The following is a 21,076-nucleotide window of genomic DNA, read 5'->3' as shown; positions in this document are numbered from 1 at the left end:
GTTCCATTTATACAAAGCATCCAGAATATCTACAGATAAATCCATCATAGAGGCAGAAAGCAGACTGGTGGTTGCTAGGGGTGGGGACAGGGGGAAAGGGACAGATTGTTAAATGGGCCCCAGGTTGCCACCTGGGAGGATGGTGGTAATGATGGCACGACATGGTGAGTGTACTAAATGCCACCGAACTGTGCACTTAAAACAGTTAATTTATGTTATGTAAATTTCACGTCAATTAACCAAAAAAAGAATCACAGAACAATGGGTACAGATCCTGCTTATGGGCTTAAGTGCCCCTGCTGTACGCTGGAGCTGCAGAGAAAATGGACGAGGACGCACCTGCGTGGTTACGTGGGGAGGGGGCAGTCTGTCCATTTCCCCCAGGATTTCTTAGAGTGTGGGCTGTACCGGAAACCCCACTGCAGGGGGCTTGCTGAAATACAGATTCCTGGGCACCACGCTGACCTGGAATCTGCGTTCTGGACAAGCTCTGCGCGTGGCGCTGTCCACACAGGCGTCTGGACGCACTGACCTACTCACTCACTGTCTGTCCTTTCCTTCCATCCATCTCTCTATCCATCAGATGAGCTGCCGGTCTACCCCCCACGGGACCCAGGGCCTCTGCTTCGGCTCTCCTCCCAGGCCGAATCCCACCCTACCTCCCTCGGGCCCTGCTTCACCTGTCCAAACTGCTCTCACTCCCAGGCCTAACCCCAATTTCCCTAATTCTGGATGCTTCCTGGGCTGGCTGCTGACCACCCCCCCCCACCTTTCTGAGCTTTCACCCTCCCCTGAAACGCTGCTGCTGACCCTGTGGCGTGATCTTGGACGTGTCATTAGACGCTCCTGGTTCGGCCGTCCCGTGGTCTTTTGTGCCCGTGGGAACCTCACAGACTCTCAGGTCTGCTGTGGGAATCTCACAGGCCACGGAGGGAAGGCTCTGACGGATGCTGGGGCGCTTCTGCGGCTGCCCGGAGAACAGCCCCGTCTCCCTGGTGAGGTCCAAGCTCCTTATGGGCTGGGGTCTTGTCTCCCAAACCTGTGTCAGGCACTCTTGAGCCGAGGAGGCCCCGGGGGCAGGCAGGGCGCACCCTCCTTAAAACAAGACCCCTGAGAGCAGAGACCAGCTTCTCAAACCTCTGGCTGCTGACAGTCTGACGTCTGCTCAGCACAGACTCCTTTCTCTGAATGTGCAGATCAGAGATGCATGTCCTCGGGCTGCAGGAACCGGACAAGAGAGTGACGTGAAACTGAGCGGGGCCCTGTGGGGCTCCCTGGCACGGAGGCCCTTTTGTCCCCCATTTCTTATAGGCAAGACTGCAGCCCCCATGACCGTCCCTGAGTTCCGAAGGGTGGATTCAAACAGTTGCTAATCAAGGGAGAAGCAGCCAAGCAACCACCCGGGGCAAGATTAAAGGGACCAGAGAAACTCATCAAGATCAGGAGACAACCGCTGGGCTTCCCTGGTGGTCCAGTGGTTGAGAATCTGCCTGCCAATGCGGGAGACGCGGGTTCGAGCCCTGGTCGGGGAACTAAGATCCCACACGCCGCGGGGCAACTAAGCCCGCGTGCCGCAACTACTGAAATCCGCGCCTCAACTAGAGAGAAGCAGGTGCACCGCGATGAGGAGCCCACGTGCCGCAGCGGAGGATCCCGCATGCCGCAACTAAGGCCCGACGCAGCCAAAAATAAAATAAATTAAAAAATCGGGAGACAATCACCTGAGATGAGATTAAGGGAGTGCAGGCCCTGCTCACCACACCCTAATCTTGTCAGAGAATCCCACCCCCCCCCCCCCGGCCTTTGAACCACTGCTATAAACCCCTTCATCAGATCCTCTGGCGGGGGGACACACACAGTTTTTCGAGGCAGAAACCGGTGTGTCCCCCTTTGCCTGGCAAAGCAATGAAGCTCTCCTTTTCTACTTCACCCAAAACTCTGTCTCCGAGATTTGATTCGGCACTGGTGCACAGAGAGGCCGAGCTTTCGGTCACAAACCCACCTGTCGGCCCACAGGGGAGACAGGGCTCCCGCACAAAGGCCCCCCGCCCTTCATTTTCTCACTGATTCTATTTATTTATCCCCTGAACAAGTGTTCGCTCACAAACCCGCTGCTGGTCTTTTAATTCCAGCAGAGACTCAGTCTCTCTCCCTCCATCCACACTGGGTGACTCAGCCGGTGACCTGCCCACTCCATTCAGAATCTCGGGTGCAGCCCCCCCAGGAGGGGTTTCAATCACACCTGTCATTCCAATAATGCCGGGACCATCTTTCTCCAGTTCCGTGCAGCCAGGCTCAAATCAAATAACCCCCTTTGTTCTGCCTGGAACTGACAAGGCTTTAAAGCCCCATTATGATGCCATAATTTCAGAAAATTGATCCCGGGTGCCAACAGCTAAATGGAGCTCAAAGTTTCTTCGTGTGACACCTTACTGAATGAAGGCTTTGAATTGTCATAAATCCCAGGCAGGGGAGAGCTCAGCCAGAGCTCAGGGCTCCAGGACCAGCGGGTCAGCCTCTGGGCAAACCGGACCCCACAGCGGAGCGGAAGCGACATGAAAACAGCGGCCAGAGGTGACTCCTGGGGCGGTACAGCCCCGCTACCTTCAGTGTCAGGTTTGGGGTTGCTCTCTGTCACCGTGCGAGCAGAAACCTTAGCAGCTGGAGGACAGGAAAAGAAAGAACACAGCGGGAGAAAAAACACCAGTGGGAAAATGATCCTTTAGAGGGTAATGAACAAGTAACTGAATAAGGGACTAAAAAAAACCCCTCAACAATGGCAAGCTCGCTGCTAATTACGCCTGACAGCATAAAGTGTGAAAGAACCCGGGGGGATGATGGAGGGACTGAGTCTCCCTCCACCCTGGGGGCAGGGGCGGGTTGTCAACAGGCACCTCTCAGCCCAGCAGGCCCTTTCCTGTTGCTTCTGTCTTGATTTATAATAAGCTCCTCTTTCCGTAAGTGCTTCATGAGAGTGGTTTGGCTTTTTTGTTGTTTTTTTCTTTCTCCCCCAAATGGGGGTGTGTAGACTGAACTTGCCCTTGACAGACAGGCACCTCTGTTGTCTCCTACGGTGGAAGTGGAGCTGGAGGACGTGGGGACAAACAGCAGAAACACAGATTTGCCCGTTTCCCTGCATCTTGGATAGGGGAAGGATGGGACCATCTGTTTTTCTCCCAAGGACGGGGCTACTGGTAAGGGCTGGCCAACACCTTTGAGGCTGTGAAGTGGTACCCCTTTGCACACAGTAGGTGCTCAATAAAGAAGCATGATGTGACCAAGCTGGCTTCATTGAGGGGGTGCACAAAATTCAACCAACTCCCTGCCTCCTGGCGGGTTGAGTGGCATAGCTGCCTGTGTGCCCCTCACCGCCAGCTCATGGTGAATCTCTGCTCCCCCAGGAGGGCACAGAAGGGGGGTGGAGGATGTTTGGATGGAGAGGTGAGACCAGGGCACTAGCTTGGACCGCGAAGGCCGGCGGGCCAGGCACGGGTCTATCATGTCTGTTACAAATCTGCTAGCTGTGTGATCTTGGGCAAGTCACTTAACCTCTCTGTGCTTCCGTGTCCACATCAGAGAATAACAGGGTTTCTCTCCAGGGTTGTTGTGGGGACCAGTGAGGTAGCCTGTGCAGAACTCTGTGCAGAACTCTGGAGGGGAAAAGGGAGCCTGTTTGTTGGGAGGGAGCCGGGGAAACTATTCCAGGTGAGAGAATGAATTTAAGCTAAGCCTGCCAGGAATGAGCACACACGTGAGCTCGACCTGATTAGTAATGCTGACAGAGGGCGTAAAGCCCAGCGGTCAAGTATTTGGGGCTGGGGAGCCAGAACGCTGGGGTTCAAGTCTTGCCTCTGCCTCTTGTTAGCTGGTGTAACCCTGGGAAAGTTGCCTCAATTTTTTCATCTGCTAAATGGGGTAGTAAAGCCTGTTTCCCTCCTATAGTTACTGGCAGAATTAATGAGTCGCTCACATAAGATGCCCAGGACAGTGCCTGGCACACAGTAGGAACCAGCCGACCAAAGCTAGTGTTCTTTTCTGAAGGAGATGAAGTGACATAATTCACAGAGGCGCCCAGGCACAAGGGGACAGGTTAGATCTGAGCTCCAATCTCCAAGGGTCTAGGCTGTTTTCACATTTCCAAGAAGCAAGGGCTCACTGATCCGATGCAACAGCTAGCACGACAATGACAACTGGCAGCAGGCACAGCCCTAAGACATCACAAGACGTGACTCATTTGACATTCCCAACCACTGTCTCCATTTTACAAACGGGGAACCCAGGGCCCAGAGAGTTGAAGCCACTTTCCTGAAGTTGCACAGCTGGCGGGTGACAGAGCTGAGAGCTGAACCTGAGTCTGGCCCAGGGACTGGCGCTATTACCTGCTGACTAGCCATCCTGGCTCACAGCCAGCGCAGCTGGGTACTGAATTGGACCAAACCGTCAAGCTGGCAGCTGTGCAGCTGGGCTCCACCGTGGGCGTGAATGCTGCCGGGTGAGCCTCCCCCGCTCGGAGCTGGGGAACCGGGCGCCTGGGTGCCCAGCCAGGAGGTGTTCCAGCCTCAGCTTGGAGCTTCCTGGGCCCCGATCAGAGAGGAAGGAAGGGAGCCAACCAGAGATCTTGAGGAAGGCCAGGGAGGCTGGCAATGAGAAGCAGAGGGTGGTGGGGGGCAGGGGGATGGTTCTGATAGATGCAGGGTCCAAAGAGACAGGGGCGGGCAGGGGAGGCGGAACAGGCTCAGGGCAACGTGGGCTCCATTCCTGGCCGTGCCAGTGGAGACCCACTTTCCTCATCTGTGAAATGGGGACAATTTCTCAGCTGTGGGATAAGGTGAGATGAAGTGCAAGGAGCATCCAGCCCAATGTCAGACACATACACATCAGCTCAGTGACGATGGCCATTGAGCCTAAATCTATAGTCAGATTGATCCCAGAATTAATCATCCGAGCTAGGGTGTGGTGTGGGGAATCTTCTCATAAGCCACCATGAACCACACACAGACATCACCTCCCCATGCTCTGTGGTAGCCCCGGCAAGGACTCCTCCAACCTCAGCTTGAATGCCTCCTGAAACAGGGTGCTCACCACCTGCCAGGCCAGCCCAGCCCAGCACTCACTGCTGGAAATCTCTCCCTTACACTGAGCTGGTGACCTGTGACTCTCATTCTCAGCCTCGTTAGGAGGACCAGCTTGTGCCCATGGTGACTGCGCTGATCGTGAAGCTGTGCTTCGAGCTCCCGGAGCTTGGGTGGATGGACAGTCCTGGGTGTCTCTATTACCCGGGTGTCCATGGGCTACAGGCCACTGCCGAGCCAGGGGGGGAAGGATGTGGTGGGGTGATGTTCATGAGTGGGGTGGGGGCTGTCATTTGTTCCCCTGTGCTCCATGCGACACGGGCTTCGCCAAGCCCGAGGCATCTCCTTAGCTCACAGGAGGGGTGGGCACAAGAGCCCTCTGGAATGATCAGAGTCTCCTCCATCGGAGGCCCTCAGTTTGGCGCAGCTGTTACCGGGCGTCTAGGCAGGACAGTGGGAACAGATGGCACATAGTCGGGGAGGCCAGGGCCAGGGAGGGAGGGCGCGAGAGGCCCGCGGGAGAAACAGCTTCTCGCTATCACGTGCGGGTGGTTGAGCATCTGCCCTGGAGCTCGCGTGGGTCTTGAGCGAAAGCCCCGCCGCTGTCCCCAGTCAGAGCTGGGTCAGCCTCCTTCTGTCACCTCCCCAGCTGCTTCTTACGTAAGTTGCCGTCTCTGACTCAAGTTTAAGACGAGAAAACTTCTGATACAGCAGGCCGACTGCACTGGCTTCTGAGTCCTCCCAGCGAGAACACAAAGTTCTCTGCGGCCCTTGCTGGCCTCCAGGGTCCTGCTGCTCTCACTCCCACTTGCTCCCTGCACCCGCAGGCTCCTTTAACAGGCCGGCACCCTCACCACAGGGCCTTTGCACATGCTGCGCCCTCCTGAATCTTGGACTAAAGCAGTGGATGCAGTGGTTTTTCCTCCCATGGTTTCCCCTGTGCCCAGCACAGGCACTTGGTAAATACCGGTTGGTACACACGCTACACGCAAGGCACATCACCTTACTCAGTCTCACACCCCCGCTGTGTGTCAGGCAGCCCTGCCTGTGGTTTGTGGTCACAAGGGCAGGACCGTTTACTGAGAGTCAGCCATGTACGTGCTAAGCACTGGCTGAGATTTTGTGCCCACTGTCTCTGATCCTTATCACACCCCCATTTTACAGGCGAGGAAGCTGAGGGTTGAGTTACGTGGGGAAGGGCAGAGTTGACTTCCCTCCCCCAGGGCTCCTGTGCCCTCTCTGTGTGCAGCTCCATCTCCTACTAGCTGGGAGCCCCTGAGGGCAAAGACTGGGGCTCTGGTGCCCAGGGGATGGCTCAGCACACGGGTGCCCGAATCCTGAATGCCCTGCTGGCAAAGGCTGTGTCACGGGGCCACAGAGGAGGAAACAGGCTTATCTGCTAATCCAGAAACGTCTGCGGAAATGCATCCAGCCACCACTTACCCACCTCCCGTGCCCCCCAAGCCTGAGATGGGTACCAGGTAGGACCTGGATTCAGGAAGAATCCCGGAGGAGGAGCCGTCTGCCCTGGACTCCAGGTAGCAGTGGAGTCCAGTGGTTAAGGGCACAGGCTCTGGAATCGTATGTTCACTCCTTACCTTGGCCGCTCAGGAGCTGGCTGATCCTGGGCAAGTCACATCAACTCTCCCTGGGCCTTGGCTTCCTTACTTGTAAAATGGGCATGTGATACCTGCAAGGGTGCTGGGGGATAATGAGAGCTGTGCCCCAGGGCCTGGGCCTGGTCAGCTTTCCCAGCATCATCGGGAGGAAGGCAGAGCCCTCGGCACTCCTTGTTCTAAAGCAGCAACAAATCCCGGCCCCAGGAAAGAGGTCCCAGTTCCGGGAGCAAAGCACCCTCCTAGGCTTTTCATGAGGGGCTCTTGGCCGGGTCAGATGCATCTGTGGGTCGTGACCCAGTACAGACCCCGGTAACCTGCAGACAGAAACCTGCGGATTCTTTCTGCTGACCGTTCCTCCTGTGTGCATTCCTGGCAAACGGTCCTGCGGGTAGCCTCAAGGAGAGGGAGGGAATGTCGGGACCCACCCGAAGTTGCCTCTGCCCCACAGATGGGGTGGCGGCGCTCGGCTTACCCCAGAGGGCCATGAAGACGGAGAAGAAGACAGTGGCAGGGTTGTCGAAGAGGTGGCTGGCGCGGGCCGTGGCGCACGCAGAGCTCATCTTCCAGTAGCTGCAGGTCTTGTCACACAGCGGGCACATGGTGATGTTGTGTCTCTGGTCACACATCTCCATGCTGGAAGAGAGGGAGCAGCCCAGAGTCCCCTGGCCGATGGGCAGGGTCCCTGCCGGCCCACGTGGACCAGAGCCTCCCGGAGCCATGTCGGGTGGGAGAAAGTGCTGGGGGTCCCCGCCGTGGTGGTCATGGTCTGGCTCATCAGCCAGCTTCCGCTGGCGCCCACATCCCTCTTCTCCATCCCAGGTGGGCTTCAGGGACGTGTGACAGGTGCTGCCACACAGGGGCCCCAACTCGGTTTCACACTCTGTCCCCCACTTAAAGCCTTAATGATTTTTGAACAGGGCCCTGCATTTTAATTTTGTACCCAGCCTGCAACTTCTGTAGGTGGTCCTGGGTGTGGACCCATCGGACTTGCTGTGTGGCCGGTGAGCGTTCATCTTTGAGGCCGAGGTCCCAGCCAGCCTCCCTCTGATAACCAGGCACCGTCAAGGTTGTGCTAAGAGTGAATGCTGTCCAGGTCCTGACTTGACAAGGCCCCGGAGACCCAAAGGAGGAATGGGATCAAGGCACGAGAACGCCACGCCCCTCCTGAGCCCTGGCCGTGAGCCTGGCACCTGCTAAGCGCCGTTCCTGCGGGCTTCAGTCCATCCCTGTGGGGACGCCGTGGGACAGCTGGCCCCGGGCAGGCCTGGGTACCAGCCTGCGGACATCGCTGGGCACTCTGGGCCCCTAAGAGGATGGAGAAATGGTTCTCCCGGACCTCGTCCCGGGAGACGGGTGGTTGGGTTGGAAGGAACACACCCACAAGCTGCCTGGGGTTGGGGACCCACCACGCCGGGCTCACCCCGAAAGTGAGGGGGAGTTTCTGCTCAGGATACTAGTCCGGCTCAGGGCAGGGCTTTTGTTCTGCTGAGTCTGGGGCTCGAGCCCATGGGGTGTGGCTGGACAGGATGGGGAGCTGCGCCATGCCCAGTGGCCTTCCTCCTCCGCCCTGCCCAGCACTCAGGCTCTCTCCTACTAATACTGAAAAATACAATAAGGGCCATTAGCTGTGTGGGCAGGAGCCTGCACCTGGCCTGGACCAGCTCTGGGGCTATGACAATCCCTTCTTCATAGATGAGGAAGCGAGCCCAGAGAGGGGAAGTCACTTGCTCAGGGCCACACAGCAGAGTGGGGATTGAGCCCTGGGCTCTGTCTGTCAAGCCCGGGCCCTGCGCTGCTCTCAGCTGATGCCCAGAGGCCACAGGAGGGCTCCCTGCTGAGACCAGGAGGCGTGGCCCAGGTCCTTGATGGGTTATTCCTGCCCTCTGTGCCCCCGGCCCAGTCCTTTAGCCTCAGACTCAGTTTCTCCTTCTGGAAGATGAGAAGGGAGGCCAGAATTAGGCCCTGCCAACTCTGCCCTGCCCTGCCCTGCCCTTCTCCCTGCTAACTTGGACAAGATACTGAGCTATTGTTAGACACCGGGCAGGAGTCTGATTCCCAAGGGTTAGGTGGCTATCGAGGAGGGGGCCGAATTGGGTGGTTGTTTTTGGCTTTTAAAAAAAATTTCTGGATGCACAGAATCGTGGCTGGGCCACAGCCATCGGTGTTGGAGAAACATTTGCTGAGAGGCTGTGAGGGACCCTCCTCTGCTAGCATGGTGGGCATTCAGCTCAATTCTCTTCTCACAGTTACTCTTACCAAAGACTTATTAAAAGATTGTGTACATGCTGTATGTGCCCGGCACGGTGTCAGGCATGGGAGAGGGAAAGATGGACCAGCTGCTGCCTCGAAGCATCTGGGGGAGTGCGTGTGTGAGCATGCGTGTGTGTGCCTGTGTGCACGTGTATGTGGGGCGGGGACAGGCACACAGAGGCCGTAGGGCACCGTGGACTCGGGAGCCAGCCAGCTCTGGATTTGAATCTCAGCTCTACCGCTTGTGAGCTGTGTGGCCTTGGGCAGGTTGCTCCAACTCCTTGGGCCTCAGTTTTCCCGTCTATAGAATGGGGACGCTGAGAATAGAGAACCCATTTTTCTTTTTTAAAAGGCCATGGCATTTTATTCAAGTATATTGGGGTTTTTTTGGCTGCGCTGCGCAGCACATGGGATCTTAGTTCCCCGACCAGGGATTGAATCCAGGCTCTCGGCAGTGAAAGAGCGCAGCCCTAACCACTGGACCACCAGGGAATTCCCTGAGAACCCGTGTTACTGGGTTGTTAGGAGGATTAAACAGGGGAACGCACGTGAAGCCCTCGGAACGGCCCTGGGACTCATCCTCCCGTTCACCATCATTATTGTGGGAATAATGGAGCCCCGGCAGCTGCTGTGACTTTAAAAGGAGGCGGAGGAGCCGCCTCGAGGGGATCCATCTCTTGTCCCTCCCTGAGCTTCCTCTCTTCTGGGGGCCTCTCCTGAAAGGCAGAGGGGCAGGACATCCCACCCGTGCAGGACCCCAGCCCCTCTCAGGGAACCTGTGGATGGAAGGCCCCCTCCACCATTGTTAGGGTGCCGCCTGGGGCCCTGAGGATGGGAGGGGCCGGGGGGGGGGCCAGGGCCCGTGTCTCTGCCTGCCTGTGAGTCCCACGGCTGCCCAGCCCTCCTCCCTGCCAGCTTAAACAACGTCAACCAGTCAAAAAGCCTGTTTCTGCTGGTTTTAATCCCTCAGCCTCTCCCTTCACTGCCTTCAGCCAAAATAAAGACAAGCCATGGGTGGGCCTGCTCTTTGGGGCAAATAGAGGGGCAGGGGCGGCAGGGCAGCATCGTGCGGGGCGCAGGGGGTGCAGGGGGCACTGGCTATCCTACAAACTGGCTTGCGCCAGATTCCAAGGGGAATGCACACTTCCTGCTTTGTTCAAGGCACCAAGTGAGCAGAGGCCGAGGTCAGACGGGGCTCCAGAATTCCCAGTAAATGCTGTTTGCATCCCTGGCTGTGTGACAGCGCTGGCCTGGCCTGGCCTGGCCTGGGGATGTCGGTGTCCTTGTCAGGGAGCCCGCGCCTGCCTGGGCAGAGCATCCTGGACGAGGCCACCAGCCCAGCTTCCCGTCCAGGACCGGCAGGAAGGCAGATGGAGAAGTCTCCGTGGGGGGCTCCTCACCCTCCACTCACAGCGTCTCTCTGGTTTTGGAGTTCAGTCCCCTCCGCGTCTGGGCTACTTTGATCTCTGCCTTCGTCAAACCCAAGCACAGTGAACTCAGTGTCATTAGCAAACAAAGGGACAAGCTTTCTCCTGCCTGTGCCCAAAATAACCCTGGAGGGACATAAGCCAGATTCCTTTAACGTTCTGATTCCGGGTGGGTGGAATATTTTAGGTGTTATTCATGTATTCACACATCACTTGCACAAAGTTACTGGATGTGGCCTTTCTGCACCGCTGAGTCCTAAGGAGTCAGTTTCTCCACCAAGTAAAAGACTCCTTCATTGGCTCTTTTCTGATCAGAACCACGGATGGATTGTCTAAACCACAGCTCTGCTTCAGAGACACTGGGCTGAGCTGTAAGAAACGTAAACCGCGCTGATGTACCGGGACTGTCCCCGACAGACCGCCAGCTCCCAGGAGGCAGGGCCAGGGGCGTCCACTTTTCTAGCCAGTGTTTTGCCCATCGGCACAGTGTTCCTGATGGAAGTTAGGCCTGAAATCCTGAACTCATAACACAATCAGTTATCCCTGGGTCGGTATTAGCAAGTCTAGGAAACCACTAGAAAAGAGGGGAGACGGTGTCCTCAAGCTCCCGCTGCTTGACTCACGTTCTGGCTGCCATTCTGGGAGAACCACACCCGGCACGACGCCGGGCTGTCTCTGGGGTCCTGGCCTCCTTCCAAGAGCCCCCCACGCCTGGCCTGCCCCTTGGTGAACAGTAGCAGGACTATCAGCCCTGCGTTCAGAGACCGGGGCCTGTTGCACCAGGTCAGCCCTCATGACGGTCCTGTTGTTGCAACATTTCCCAAAGCCGTGGGGACAGGGGATGCGGCACGGACACAGGGCCTGGCTGGCTGAGCGCACTGCCCCGAGGTCTCCAAATGGTTATCCGTCTCATTTCCTGACCGCACAGGGAAGCAGTCAATTTACTTGTCACATAATGACCAAGAACTAAATGGGAAAAAAAGCTTCAAAGAACGAAAAGGAGTTGGATATTTATTTTATGTCTTCCTCTCGACAATAAAGCGTCTCCGAGGGCGATCGTGCCTGCAAAGGCCGCCCACGCGCTCAGACGGCTATTACACCCTTTGGACTGGGCAGCTCTCTTTCTGACAGCGCCTGGCCTGGCCTGTGACGTCCCCGGGGGGACTGAGCGGGCGCACGGCGGGGCAGGGGTTGGGGTGAGGGCCCCGAGCCCCAGGGAGTTCTGTTCCTGCAGTAATAGGAACGTGGCTCCTTAGTAAGATGAGGATGTGTTCGGAGGGAGGGGCTGCCCGCCTACCTGGGGATGTTCTCATCGACGGTGGCCCATCCGTAGAGGAAAACGATGATCCCGACCACGGAGGCGGGGATGAGCATCTGGGTGTAGACGCCCAGCCAGGCGAAGTACAGGCCAATCTTCTCCCCAAAATACTTCCTGCAGCGCAGGGCAAAGCCAAACGGAGACACATTCTCAATCCACATCAGGGGGAAAAAATTACACCGTACCCCCTCCCCCCTAGCGAGGAATAGCTCATGGGGGGCCCCTGATTCTCTCAACCAAAGAAGCAGAGACTGGGGGCCCCTGAGCCAGGCTGTCAGGTTTGGGGTTCTCTCTGCTTTCCCTACGCCAGCACTTCTCTGCTGTGCCCCGAAGGCGGAAGCACTTCCGCTTGTGATGCCCACGCTGAAGGGCATGATGTTGCCCGGAGGCTGTCAGCTCTGTTCCAGCCCAGCTCAGCCTAAGAACAGGCATAAACTCCGGCCCCGAGGCACCAAGAGAACCAATCACTCCGCATATTAAGCGTTTCTGGCTCCTTGATGGGCTGAGTTCTGGTCTACGTGTCCCCAGCAGCACACCCATTGCCTGATCTGTTCGTCCCTTCCTGGCCCGGGATGGAGGTCCCCTCAGGAAAGGACGCATTGCCCAGAGGGGCAATTCTTACAAATTCCCAGGCAGCTCTTTTCTTCCTTTCAACACAGAAAGAAATCACGCCAGATGCCTGGCTGGGTCAGGCTGGACTGTGGATTTAGGGAGAGACAGTGAATATGACAGAGAAGAGCCCGTCCTGCAGTGAATCTGAATAAACTGCTTATCTAAGGCTCCGCCAGGCTCCCGTCCTGCCGGGAGACCTTGGCTTTCCTGCACAAGCTCTCCAAGTTCAAGCAGGTCCCCATGCACTGCACACTCAGCACAGTCGAAATGCACAGGGACATCTATCCGATCAGGCCTGCTCCCAGCGTCCCCCCTCTCACCTGACCAGGTCGATGGGCTGGTACTTGTAGAAGACCCCGTAACTCGCCCACTCTTCATACAGGAGCTGGGAGAGAGGAAGTGGTGAAGGGCTGGGGAAAATGTAACGCTCCCAGGTTGCTCCCCAGAACACAGGGCTGCTGGGCCCCCGCTGAACTGAGGTGTCCGCTCACAGCTACGTCATTCATTCATTCAACAAACACGTACAGAGGGTCAGCCCTGTGCTGGGTACCGTGGTGGACGCTGGGTTCTGAGCTGAGCACAGCAGACACAGCCCTGAGCCCTGGAGCTCCCGTTCTGGTCAGGGAGGCGGACACGAAAAAACGGGTCAAAACGTTCAGCTCTGGTAAGGGCCTTGAAGAAGCCGAGGGTGGTGGCGGGCTCTCCGACGAGGAATAGGCTTATGTTTTTAGGCGACGGTGCGGATGGGAAAGAAACTTCTGGCATCATTATAGAGTCCTCACTGCTCACAATTTGATCTGGAATTGATCTCAAATGGCCTGCCGCTGTCAGACAGCTCACTTTCTTTGTAAAAAGACAGACCCACCAGGCTTTGCAGCAGAGAAATACCAGTGGTACGATTTTTAAAAGTCTCACGGGACGCACAGAGAGCCCGATGTGTGTCTCCTGAGCTGGGCTGTCTGACTAACACAGCTTCGTGAAATAAGTGAAATTTACACACCCCATCGTGCCCCAGGCTTTGGGCAGGATGGCAACGAGCTTGGCGATTGGAAGCCTTGTATGAACGCATGGGTATAGGGTGTCCTCGGGAAGACGCTGGGTTAGGACTGCTGGTTTTAATAAAGAAATCCCATGCATGTGGGTAATTAATGCTTAACCAACCTTAACTCAAAGCCTACGGTGACACTGCTGGCTGGAGGGGAGCTGGGCCCCAGCTGGGAACCCAGGGCCTCGGCTGCCCATCTCTGCTGGCAGGAAGCAGGCGTGGGCACGCCCGTGAGAACTCACCATGGGCCCCAGGTCTCTCCTGTACACTGAAGCTTGGCTCGCATCCTTTTTCCTTTTCTTAATATTTAGACTTAAAAACTTGGGGGTCTCCTATATACAGCTTCTGCTGTGGCCCCCGAACACAGCCTTTTATATCATCGCCCCAAATACTCTACACTATGGACTGAATGTGTCCCCCCAGATTCATAGGTTGAAGCCTTAGCCCCCAACATGACTGTATTTGGAGGCTGCGTCTTTCTGGAAGTAATTAAGGTTAAACGAGGTCATGAGAGCAGGGTTTTGACCTGACAGGACTGGTGTCCTTATAAGAAGAGGAAGAGACACCAGAGCTTTCTCTTTTCACGTGCACACACGGAGGAAAGGCCGTGTGAGGACACAGTGAGAAGACGGCTGTCCGCAAGCCAGGAAGAGAGCCTGCACCAGAACCCAACCCTGCCGGCATCTTGACCTGGGACTTCCAGCTTCCAGAACTGTGAGACATAAATGTCTTCTGTTTAAGTCTGGTATTTTGTCATAGAAGCCTGAGCTAATATTACATTCTCCCCCACTGACTTGGAAGATCCAGAGCTGATGGGATGGATTTCTATGCACAAAGATGCCTTCAACTGAGTCTCTGAAAATTAAAAATGTGTAAGAGGCTCACGGGGACGGGGCCAGCTTCCACAGACCAGAGAGTCAGGGGTCCCTAGAAATGACCTTCTAGCAAACTTGTCCATTTCCTCTCTCCTTCTGCAGCTCTGAAAATAATACTCAGGAGAACACAAGTGCTGTGTTTCATCAAAAGTCAGCACACAGGGACAAAATAAGCAGGGAGGAAAAAACAGGGAGGAAAATAACATAGAAAAGCTAAATGCATTCTTAATAAATTATGAGCGAACCTTGCTGTCAAAATCCTGGGTTTCGCCGGCTCTGATCTTTATAAGAGTAGCTTTCTTTAGATTTTAAGTCTCTCTGTAAGTGGCACAAGCAGAACGTGTTCAGCATGATTCCAAGTTCTGAAAGACTTAATGGCAAGTCTGGCTGCTGGTGCGGGAGCCTCTGTAGCTTCTGGGTAAGGAACTGGGATGCCCAGGGCCTCCCCCCATCTCAGAGGAGAAGGGGTCCAGGAATTGGAGCCGTGGCGCCCTGCTAGGACGGTGGCTTTGCTGGGTCTGGAGTGGGTGTCCTGGGCAGAGTCCCGAGTGGGTGATCTGAGCCAGGCCTTCCCCCTCTGAGACCCGCTGGGCATCCAGGGCAGACTCCCTCCCCTCTGAGCTCCATCACCTCCTTGATACTGAAGGAGTCGGTCCTTCCTCCCAGGTCACGGAGTGGACCCAGATGGGCTCATGTTTTGTGAAGTGAAGTGCTGGGCGCTTGTTATGTGTCATCTGTCTGATTACGCAGAAAAGGAGGAACAGCCTACAGTTTTACTCTCTAAAGGAGGGGTCTGAGCCAGCAAACTCTGATGAGATCGCACAGCACCTCTGGAAAAACAAAGCAGCCGTCACCAGTCACCAACCTGGCAGCTTCCTCCCCTCAGCTGAAATTTACACCATAGACCAGCATCAGAGGGAGGGAGGGAGTGGGGAGGGATGAGGGGAGAGACCTTGGGATGGAAAGAGAGGGAGTGGAGATTGCCGCGGGGGAGGGGAGGCACAGAAAGACCCTCCGGAAGGCTTGCCCTCATCATGCTGGTCACCCTGTTCCCGCGCCCACTGGGACTGGCCACAGCAGGCCGGCCACCATCCCCTGAGAGATGTGGCAGATGGGGGCACACTCCAGCTTTCTACATAAACCACTTTACCTCGGTGGACTTTTCTTCCTGCCAAGAAGAGAACATCAATCACCCTGTAGCTGTCAGCGTAAGGAAATCAAGCATCAGATTTCCTGGCTATGGTTGGCAGAACTCTGGGGGCCCCTCAGTCTGTGAGCAGGTGGGAGGTGTCGGGGGCCCCTGGGGCAAGTCAGCTGGGCACCGGTGGCTCTGGTCATGGTGACCCTGGAGCCTTCCAGCACCTGGACCTCAGAGGGATCCTGGCTCCCTCCACCGGCATCTCTCCTGCCCAGACCTCCCACCTGGGCCCATGTGGCTGGGCAGGTCCATCACAGCACTGACGCTGTCCTTAATTACTGTGTATGTACTCAACCCTTGCTGTCTCCCCCTAGGTTGGAGGCACTAGGTTTGTCTGGTCTGTGTCATCCCCAGCTTCTCAAACAGGGCAGATAACAGGTTTCCAGTAAGTAATTGTTGAATGAATGAGTGAATGAATGAATGAATTATGGGCCAGGGCCCCGTGGCTCTCAGTGCAGTACAGGAATGAGGCCACCTCAATCCACACCTGGAGTAACCCTTCCGCCCCCCCCAATCCTGGAGGAAGGAGCGCTTGGCCCCAAGGCCCCGAGTGTTTGTGGCCCAAAAATCAGGCCAATAGTTATGGCCTTACTCAGCCCTGGTCCAGGCCTGCCTCTGCTGAAATATCCCTACTGTGCCCCTGCTCTGCCAGCTCAGCACAGGACCAGGGCCTTGGCTTGGCTACGTCCCCCCTTCTGTCCTTGGGCACTTGGGGCTCCTGCCACTGACGGGATGCCACAGATTTTGTCATTGTGAAAGCAAAATACTCAGAACCAGATCACTTTAGATGGAGCGACCATGGGAGAATGAGTTCTCTGAGTTAGGACACAAACACATTATCTGGGGCATTTCCCCTTCCTCCCTTCCTTCTTTCCTTCCTTCCATCCACCCACCACTACTCATCATCCATCCATCCCTCCACCCCTCCATCCATCCATCCATCCATCCCTCCACCCCTCCATCCATCCATCCATCCATCCATCCACCCATCCATCCGTCAGTCCATCCACCCCTCCATCCATCCATCCATCCATCCATCCACCCGTCCATCCATCTGTCAGTCCATCCACCCCTCCACCCCTCCATCCATCCATCCATCCATCCATCCATCCCTCCACCCCTCCATCCATCCATCCATCCATCCATCCATCCATCCATCCCTCCATCCATCCATCCCTCCACCCCTCCATCCATCCATCCATCCATCCATCCATCCATCCATCCACCCCTCCATCCATCCATCCATCCATCCATCCATCTCTCCACCCCTCCACCCCTCCATCCACCCATCCATCCATCCATCCATCCATCCATCCATCCATCCATCCACCCCTCCATCCATCCATCCATCCATCCATCCACCCGTCCATCCATCTGTCAGTCCATCCACCCCTCCACCCCTCCATCCATCCATCCACCCGTCCATCTATCTGTCAGTCCATCTGTCCACCCATCCACCCACCCATCCATCCATCCACTCATCCAATACTCCCTGATCATGGACCAGGCTTTGTATTCATTGCTGGGACATAACATTAAGTGAGGAGAGGGGGGTGGAAAGTGGGCCGCATTCCAGGCAGAGAGCTTTTGGGTCTGGATGAACCTGGAGCTGTCTGCTGGGCCGGCACACAATAGTGCCCAGTAAGTAGTTCCTGAGTAATAACTGAATGAGACAGTCTTGGCACTGACGTGACCATCAGCCGAGTCGTCTTTAGATTAGAAAGGCGGCAGTGCGGCTGGAGCATGGGGAAGAGGGTGGGAGATTAGGGCGGAGGGGCCTGGGACCTGGAGGCTAAATGGCCAGAAGAGGGTCTCTGTGGAGGAAGGGCATCAGGCAGTGGCAGAGGGCTGCAGAGGGACGAAGCAGGCTGGGCTCTGAGGCCAGGTTTGGTGCAGGGCAGCCCCGTGGACGGAATGGAGGAGACCTGCAAGTCACGGGCTCTCAGACGAATGCCAGATGTTACACTAAAAATAACCAAATATGTAATTTTTGTGCTAAATCAGATAGCATCTTCAGCTGGATTCCCGGGCGGGCGGGCAGGCGAGTTGTATCAAGTACCGGAGGCTTAAAAACACATATTGGGGGCTGGAGGGAGGTGGGAACAGAGAGCATTCCACACGCAGAGTCTCCTGGGCCTTGCAATTTGGGACAAGGCCTCCATTGTGAGGTTCTCAGGGAAACATCCCCACCTAGCACCTTGGAAGGATCCGTTCTTGGGGAGCAAGAGATGGGACAAAGGGTGCTGAAAGGAACGCAGAGCCCAGGGAGGGTTGCTCCCTGAGGTGAGGGAGGGCAGGGCTTGTTGGGGAGCTGGGAGGGGCTCATGTGGAGGCAGGGAGGCTGGGATCCGGGTGTGGGCATGCGAGGGAAGGAGAACTGGCTGTGGTGGCGCGGATGTGGGGTGGGTGCAGGAGCAGAGCTTCCTGAGAGCCTGGATGGGTGGAATTAGGGAGAACCATTGAAGAATAAAGGATCACTAGGCATTTCCCAAAGTGTGTCTCATGGGACACCAGCTCCATAACTTTCCCATTAAAAAGGGTTCCAGGTCAAGTAAGTTTGAGAAACACTGGCTTGACCACCATCCATCGTGTTCCCCGTGTGCTGCTGGGGGCTGGGGCACTCCAGGTGGCTGGCCCCGTGGCTCCCAAACTTATTTTCCCAGAAGCCAGGCAGGATTAGGCCAAATGTCAGCAAAGAGCCCTGGAGGTTCTGACCCATCCGGTGAGACACGGGTTTGAAGCTGGCCAGGTCAGTGCAGGAAGGAAGGACAGAGGAAGTGCAGGTTAGTGCAGGAAGGAAGGGCAGGCAGGGGGCACGTCCCTTCCCTTCACATGCTCGGACAACCTGCCAAGGATGCTTTTGAGAATCAGAGAGGAAAACAGTCCAACGAGGTGAGTTCACCAACCTTCTCGCTCAGATGTGGGGCTGCAGTGCCGTGACCCCCGAGCCCCTGTCCCCCGCTGGCCCCCAGACCCCCAGACCCCGAGGAGTGGTCTCCCGGCTCTGTAGCACCTACCTTCCTGTCGTTGAACTCCACGTTCTCCCCTTCATAGTCTCCCTGTAAAGAGAGAAAGGTGTCTTACTGTCCTGTAACCTTTCCAGACATACACTCCAGCTGCCCCCACTATGCAGGTGAGCTAGTCCCAGGACAGAACTTCACACAGTGCGGAAGGGCGCCCAGGCCCCCTCCTCCTAGGATAAAAAGTGTCCCGGGAAAGCCCGAAGCACCTTCCCCTCGACACAGAGACGACGTCCAGGATGGGAACACAGTCAGGTCCTTGGAACTGGTGACACAGAGGAAAGGGGGCTTCAGGGGCTGGAGGGATTGTCAACAGGGTGAACATGCATCCCACTCTGCCAGGAGGGTCTCGGCGTCTCATCCCAGGCCCCACTAGGGTGGTGCCCCCTTCCCTCTCAAGTGTCCCAGGAGGGACCATGAGTTAGATGATCCCAGTGCCTACAGATCGGTGAGCCCAATGCTCCCATTCTACAGATGGGAACACCGAGGCTCAGAGGAGCAAACTGACTTTCCTGGCAGAGACAGCAAAATCCGGTCAGACCTGGGACTTGGATCCAGGTCTCCAAATCCAATGGAAGAGAAGGAGTGTCTAAAGGTCAAAAACTAGCCCAGTATTCCAACGGGTGACACTGATGACTAGAAGCCTGGCCAACCGTTCCTGAGGACTGCCGGGCAGATAAAGCTCTGAGGGCTCTGGGAGGTCTGCCTGGTGCCCTCTCCTCTCACCAGCTCCTTCCGTGACCCCCCCTTCTGGCCCCGCCAGCCCCCTCCAGGCGGGGAGAACTTGACCACCAGGTGGGCAACCGATGCCTGTGGTCTTTGAATGAAGATGTTCTGGGAGCAGTTTAACCAAATTCCCCCCCGAGTCTTCAGGGGCCCTCCCCACCCAACCCAACCTATCCCCTTCCCAGAGTTTTCCCTCTTGTCTAAGACTGCCCCACGATTCCAGCAGCACCTCATTTCTGTAGAGGTCAGTTAGCCGGTGACCTTGAAGGGGGCAGATGCCAACCAGGAAGGAAGCCAAAAAGCCACCCAGCAGCAGCTGAAATGCCAAGTCCTTCTCCGGATTCGAATGCTAGTTATGGAGTAGAAGGCTCTTCCTCTATGTGCAGTCCTAACAGGCTGCTGTCTGGTTGGCAATGACGCTGGCCCCTGGCCTGGCAGATGCTCTTGTTGAATGAATGAATGAGTGAGTGAACGCAGCAAGCAAGGCCCTGGAGAGGGTGGGATGCTCTGGGCCACGCACTGAGATGTGACCTAGGACAGCTCAGGGGTGAGAGGCAGGTGGTGAGAAGTGTACACGCGCGGGAGGGGCCTGTTGCCTGCCAGAGGCCAAGGTGCAGCCTCGCAGCAGCCGGCATCCTCTGTTTAAGGCATGGGGTCCACAGGGCTAGCTTCAGAAGGATTTATCTCCCCAAATATTTGAACATCAGCTTTGGTACTTAACGGGGTGTGTGTCCATCAGCTGTACGGAAAATTCATAGATGTAAAATCTCATATTCCCTCGAGATGACCGAGATCCATCATCCCTCTGGAAAGAACCCTGGAAGCAGAGCCAGAGGATCTGGGCTCCACTCCTTGGCTGTGTGCCCGTGGGCAAGTTGCTTGAGCAGCTGCAGCCTCAGTTTCCCCATCTGTAAAGTGGGAACAGACCCCACGTGGCGGGCTTCCCTACGGCTGTGTAAGGGACAAAGATGATGGTGCGCAAGGAGTTTCTAACATGAGGATCTTGGAGATGCTTTCTGGGGGCTCAGTGGAAGTCTTGTACTCATCGGTTTAAACTGCTGCGAGAATCGATTCCTAAGACAAATGTGGCAGCGAAGCCTGAGAAGAGGGGTGCCTCGGCCTCCAGGGGAGGATGCAGTGGTGGTGCAACCAGGGCTGGCTTCTGGCCCCACCTCCTCCACGGGGGCTGTGTGAACTTGGGCGAGTCACTAAAGCTCTCTGAGCCTCCGTGTTTGCACCAGATTAAATGAGATAAAGCTCCTACTAGACACAGTTCTTTGCACACAGTAGGTGCTCAGAAATGTTGATCTTTCTCCTTTCCCTTTCAAGACTTAAAGGGCTGAATCAAACAGGCAGGGAGGCCCTGAAACGTTTCGGCTTCTGTCCCTGACGTCTTGGCAGGAGTGACAGCTCAAAGGCCAAGTGGGGCTGAACAAACCTGAGTGGCACAGACGAGACGGATGAGCGAGGCGCCTTCTAGGGAGAAGCCAGGAGTGCCAGCGGGGACCTGCGGGGTCTGAGTCCTCCCTCGAAACATTCATCCCGCAACAGGTCAATCACCAAGACAACTCGACTTAACCCCCCACTGCATTTATTGAGCACCTACTAGGTGCAGAGGCTTTCATGAGATGCATGCATAATGAATGGTGGCCAAACAGTGTTGTCTTTGTGGGACAGGGAGCGTGGAGGTCCAGAGAGGAAGGAAGACTCAACCGTGCCAGGGAGGCGGGGAAAGGAAGGTTCCATGGGGATGTTTTGTTTGCCCTGGGGAGGGGTTGTCCAGGCAGAGGAGGAGGGAAGAGCATTGCAGGCAGAGGGAAGAGCATGAACGGAAGCACAGAGGTGGGAAAACGGGATCAGTTGACCCCAAATCCTCACAGTGAGTGACGGGGGACGGCGGCAGGTCGGCTGAGC

The 21,076-nt window shown here is 56.2% G+C and overlaps 1 protein-coding gene across 1 annotated transcript in view; it reads right to left on the bottom strand.

The window, feature by feature from the left end:
- The window catches only part of ANO1 (anoctamin 1), a 163,760-nt gene that overhangs the window by 37,076 nt on the left and 105,608 nt on the right, over positions 1-21,076 (bottom strand). Inside the window, exons 10-13 of the mRNA XM_061202221.1 lie at positions 18,434-18,475; positions 12,619-12,683; positions 11,666-11,800; positions 7,164-7,324 (exon numbers count right to left, since the gene is read on the bottom strand). Coding sequence (XP_061058204.1) covers positions 7,164-7,324; positions 11,666-11,800; positions 12,619-12,683; positions 18,434-18,475 — 403 coding nt within the window. The remainder of the gene's footprint in view (positions 1-7,163; positions 7,325-11,665; positions 11,801-12,618; positions 12,684-18,433; positions 18,476-21,076) is intronic.

The sequence above is a fragment of the Eubalaena glacialis genome, chromosome 10, assembly GCF_028564815.1.
Source record: "Eubalaena glacialis isolate mEubGla1 chromosome 10, mEubGla1.1.hap2.+ XY, whole genome shotgun sequence".
NCBI lineage: Eukaryota > Metazoa > Chordata > Mammalia > Artiodactyla > Balaenidae > Eubalaena > Eubalaena glacialis.
This window is presented reverse-complemented; position numbering and strand designations above follow the sequence as displayed.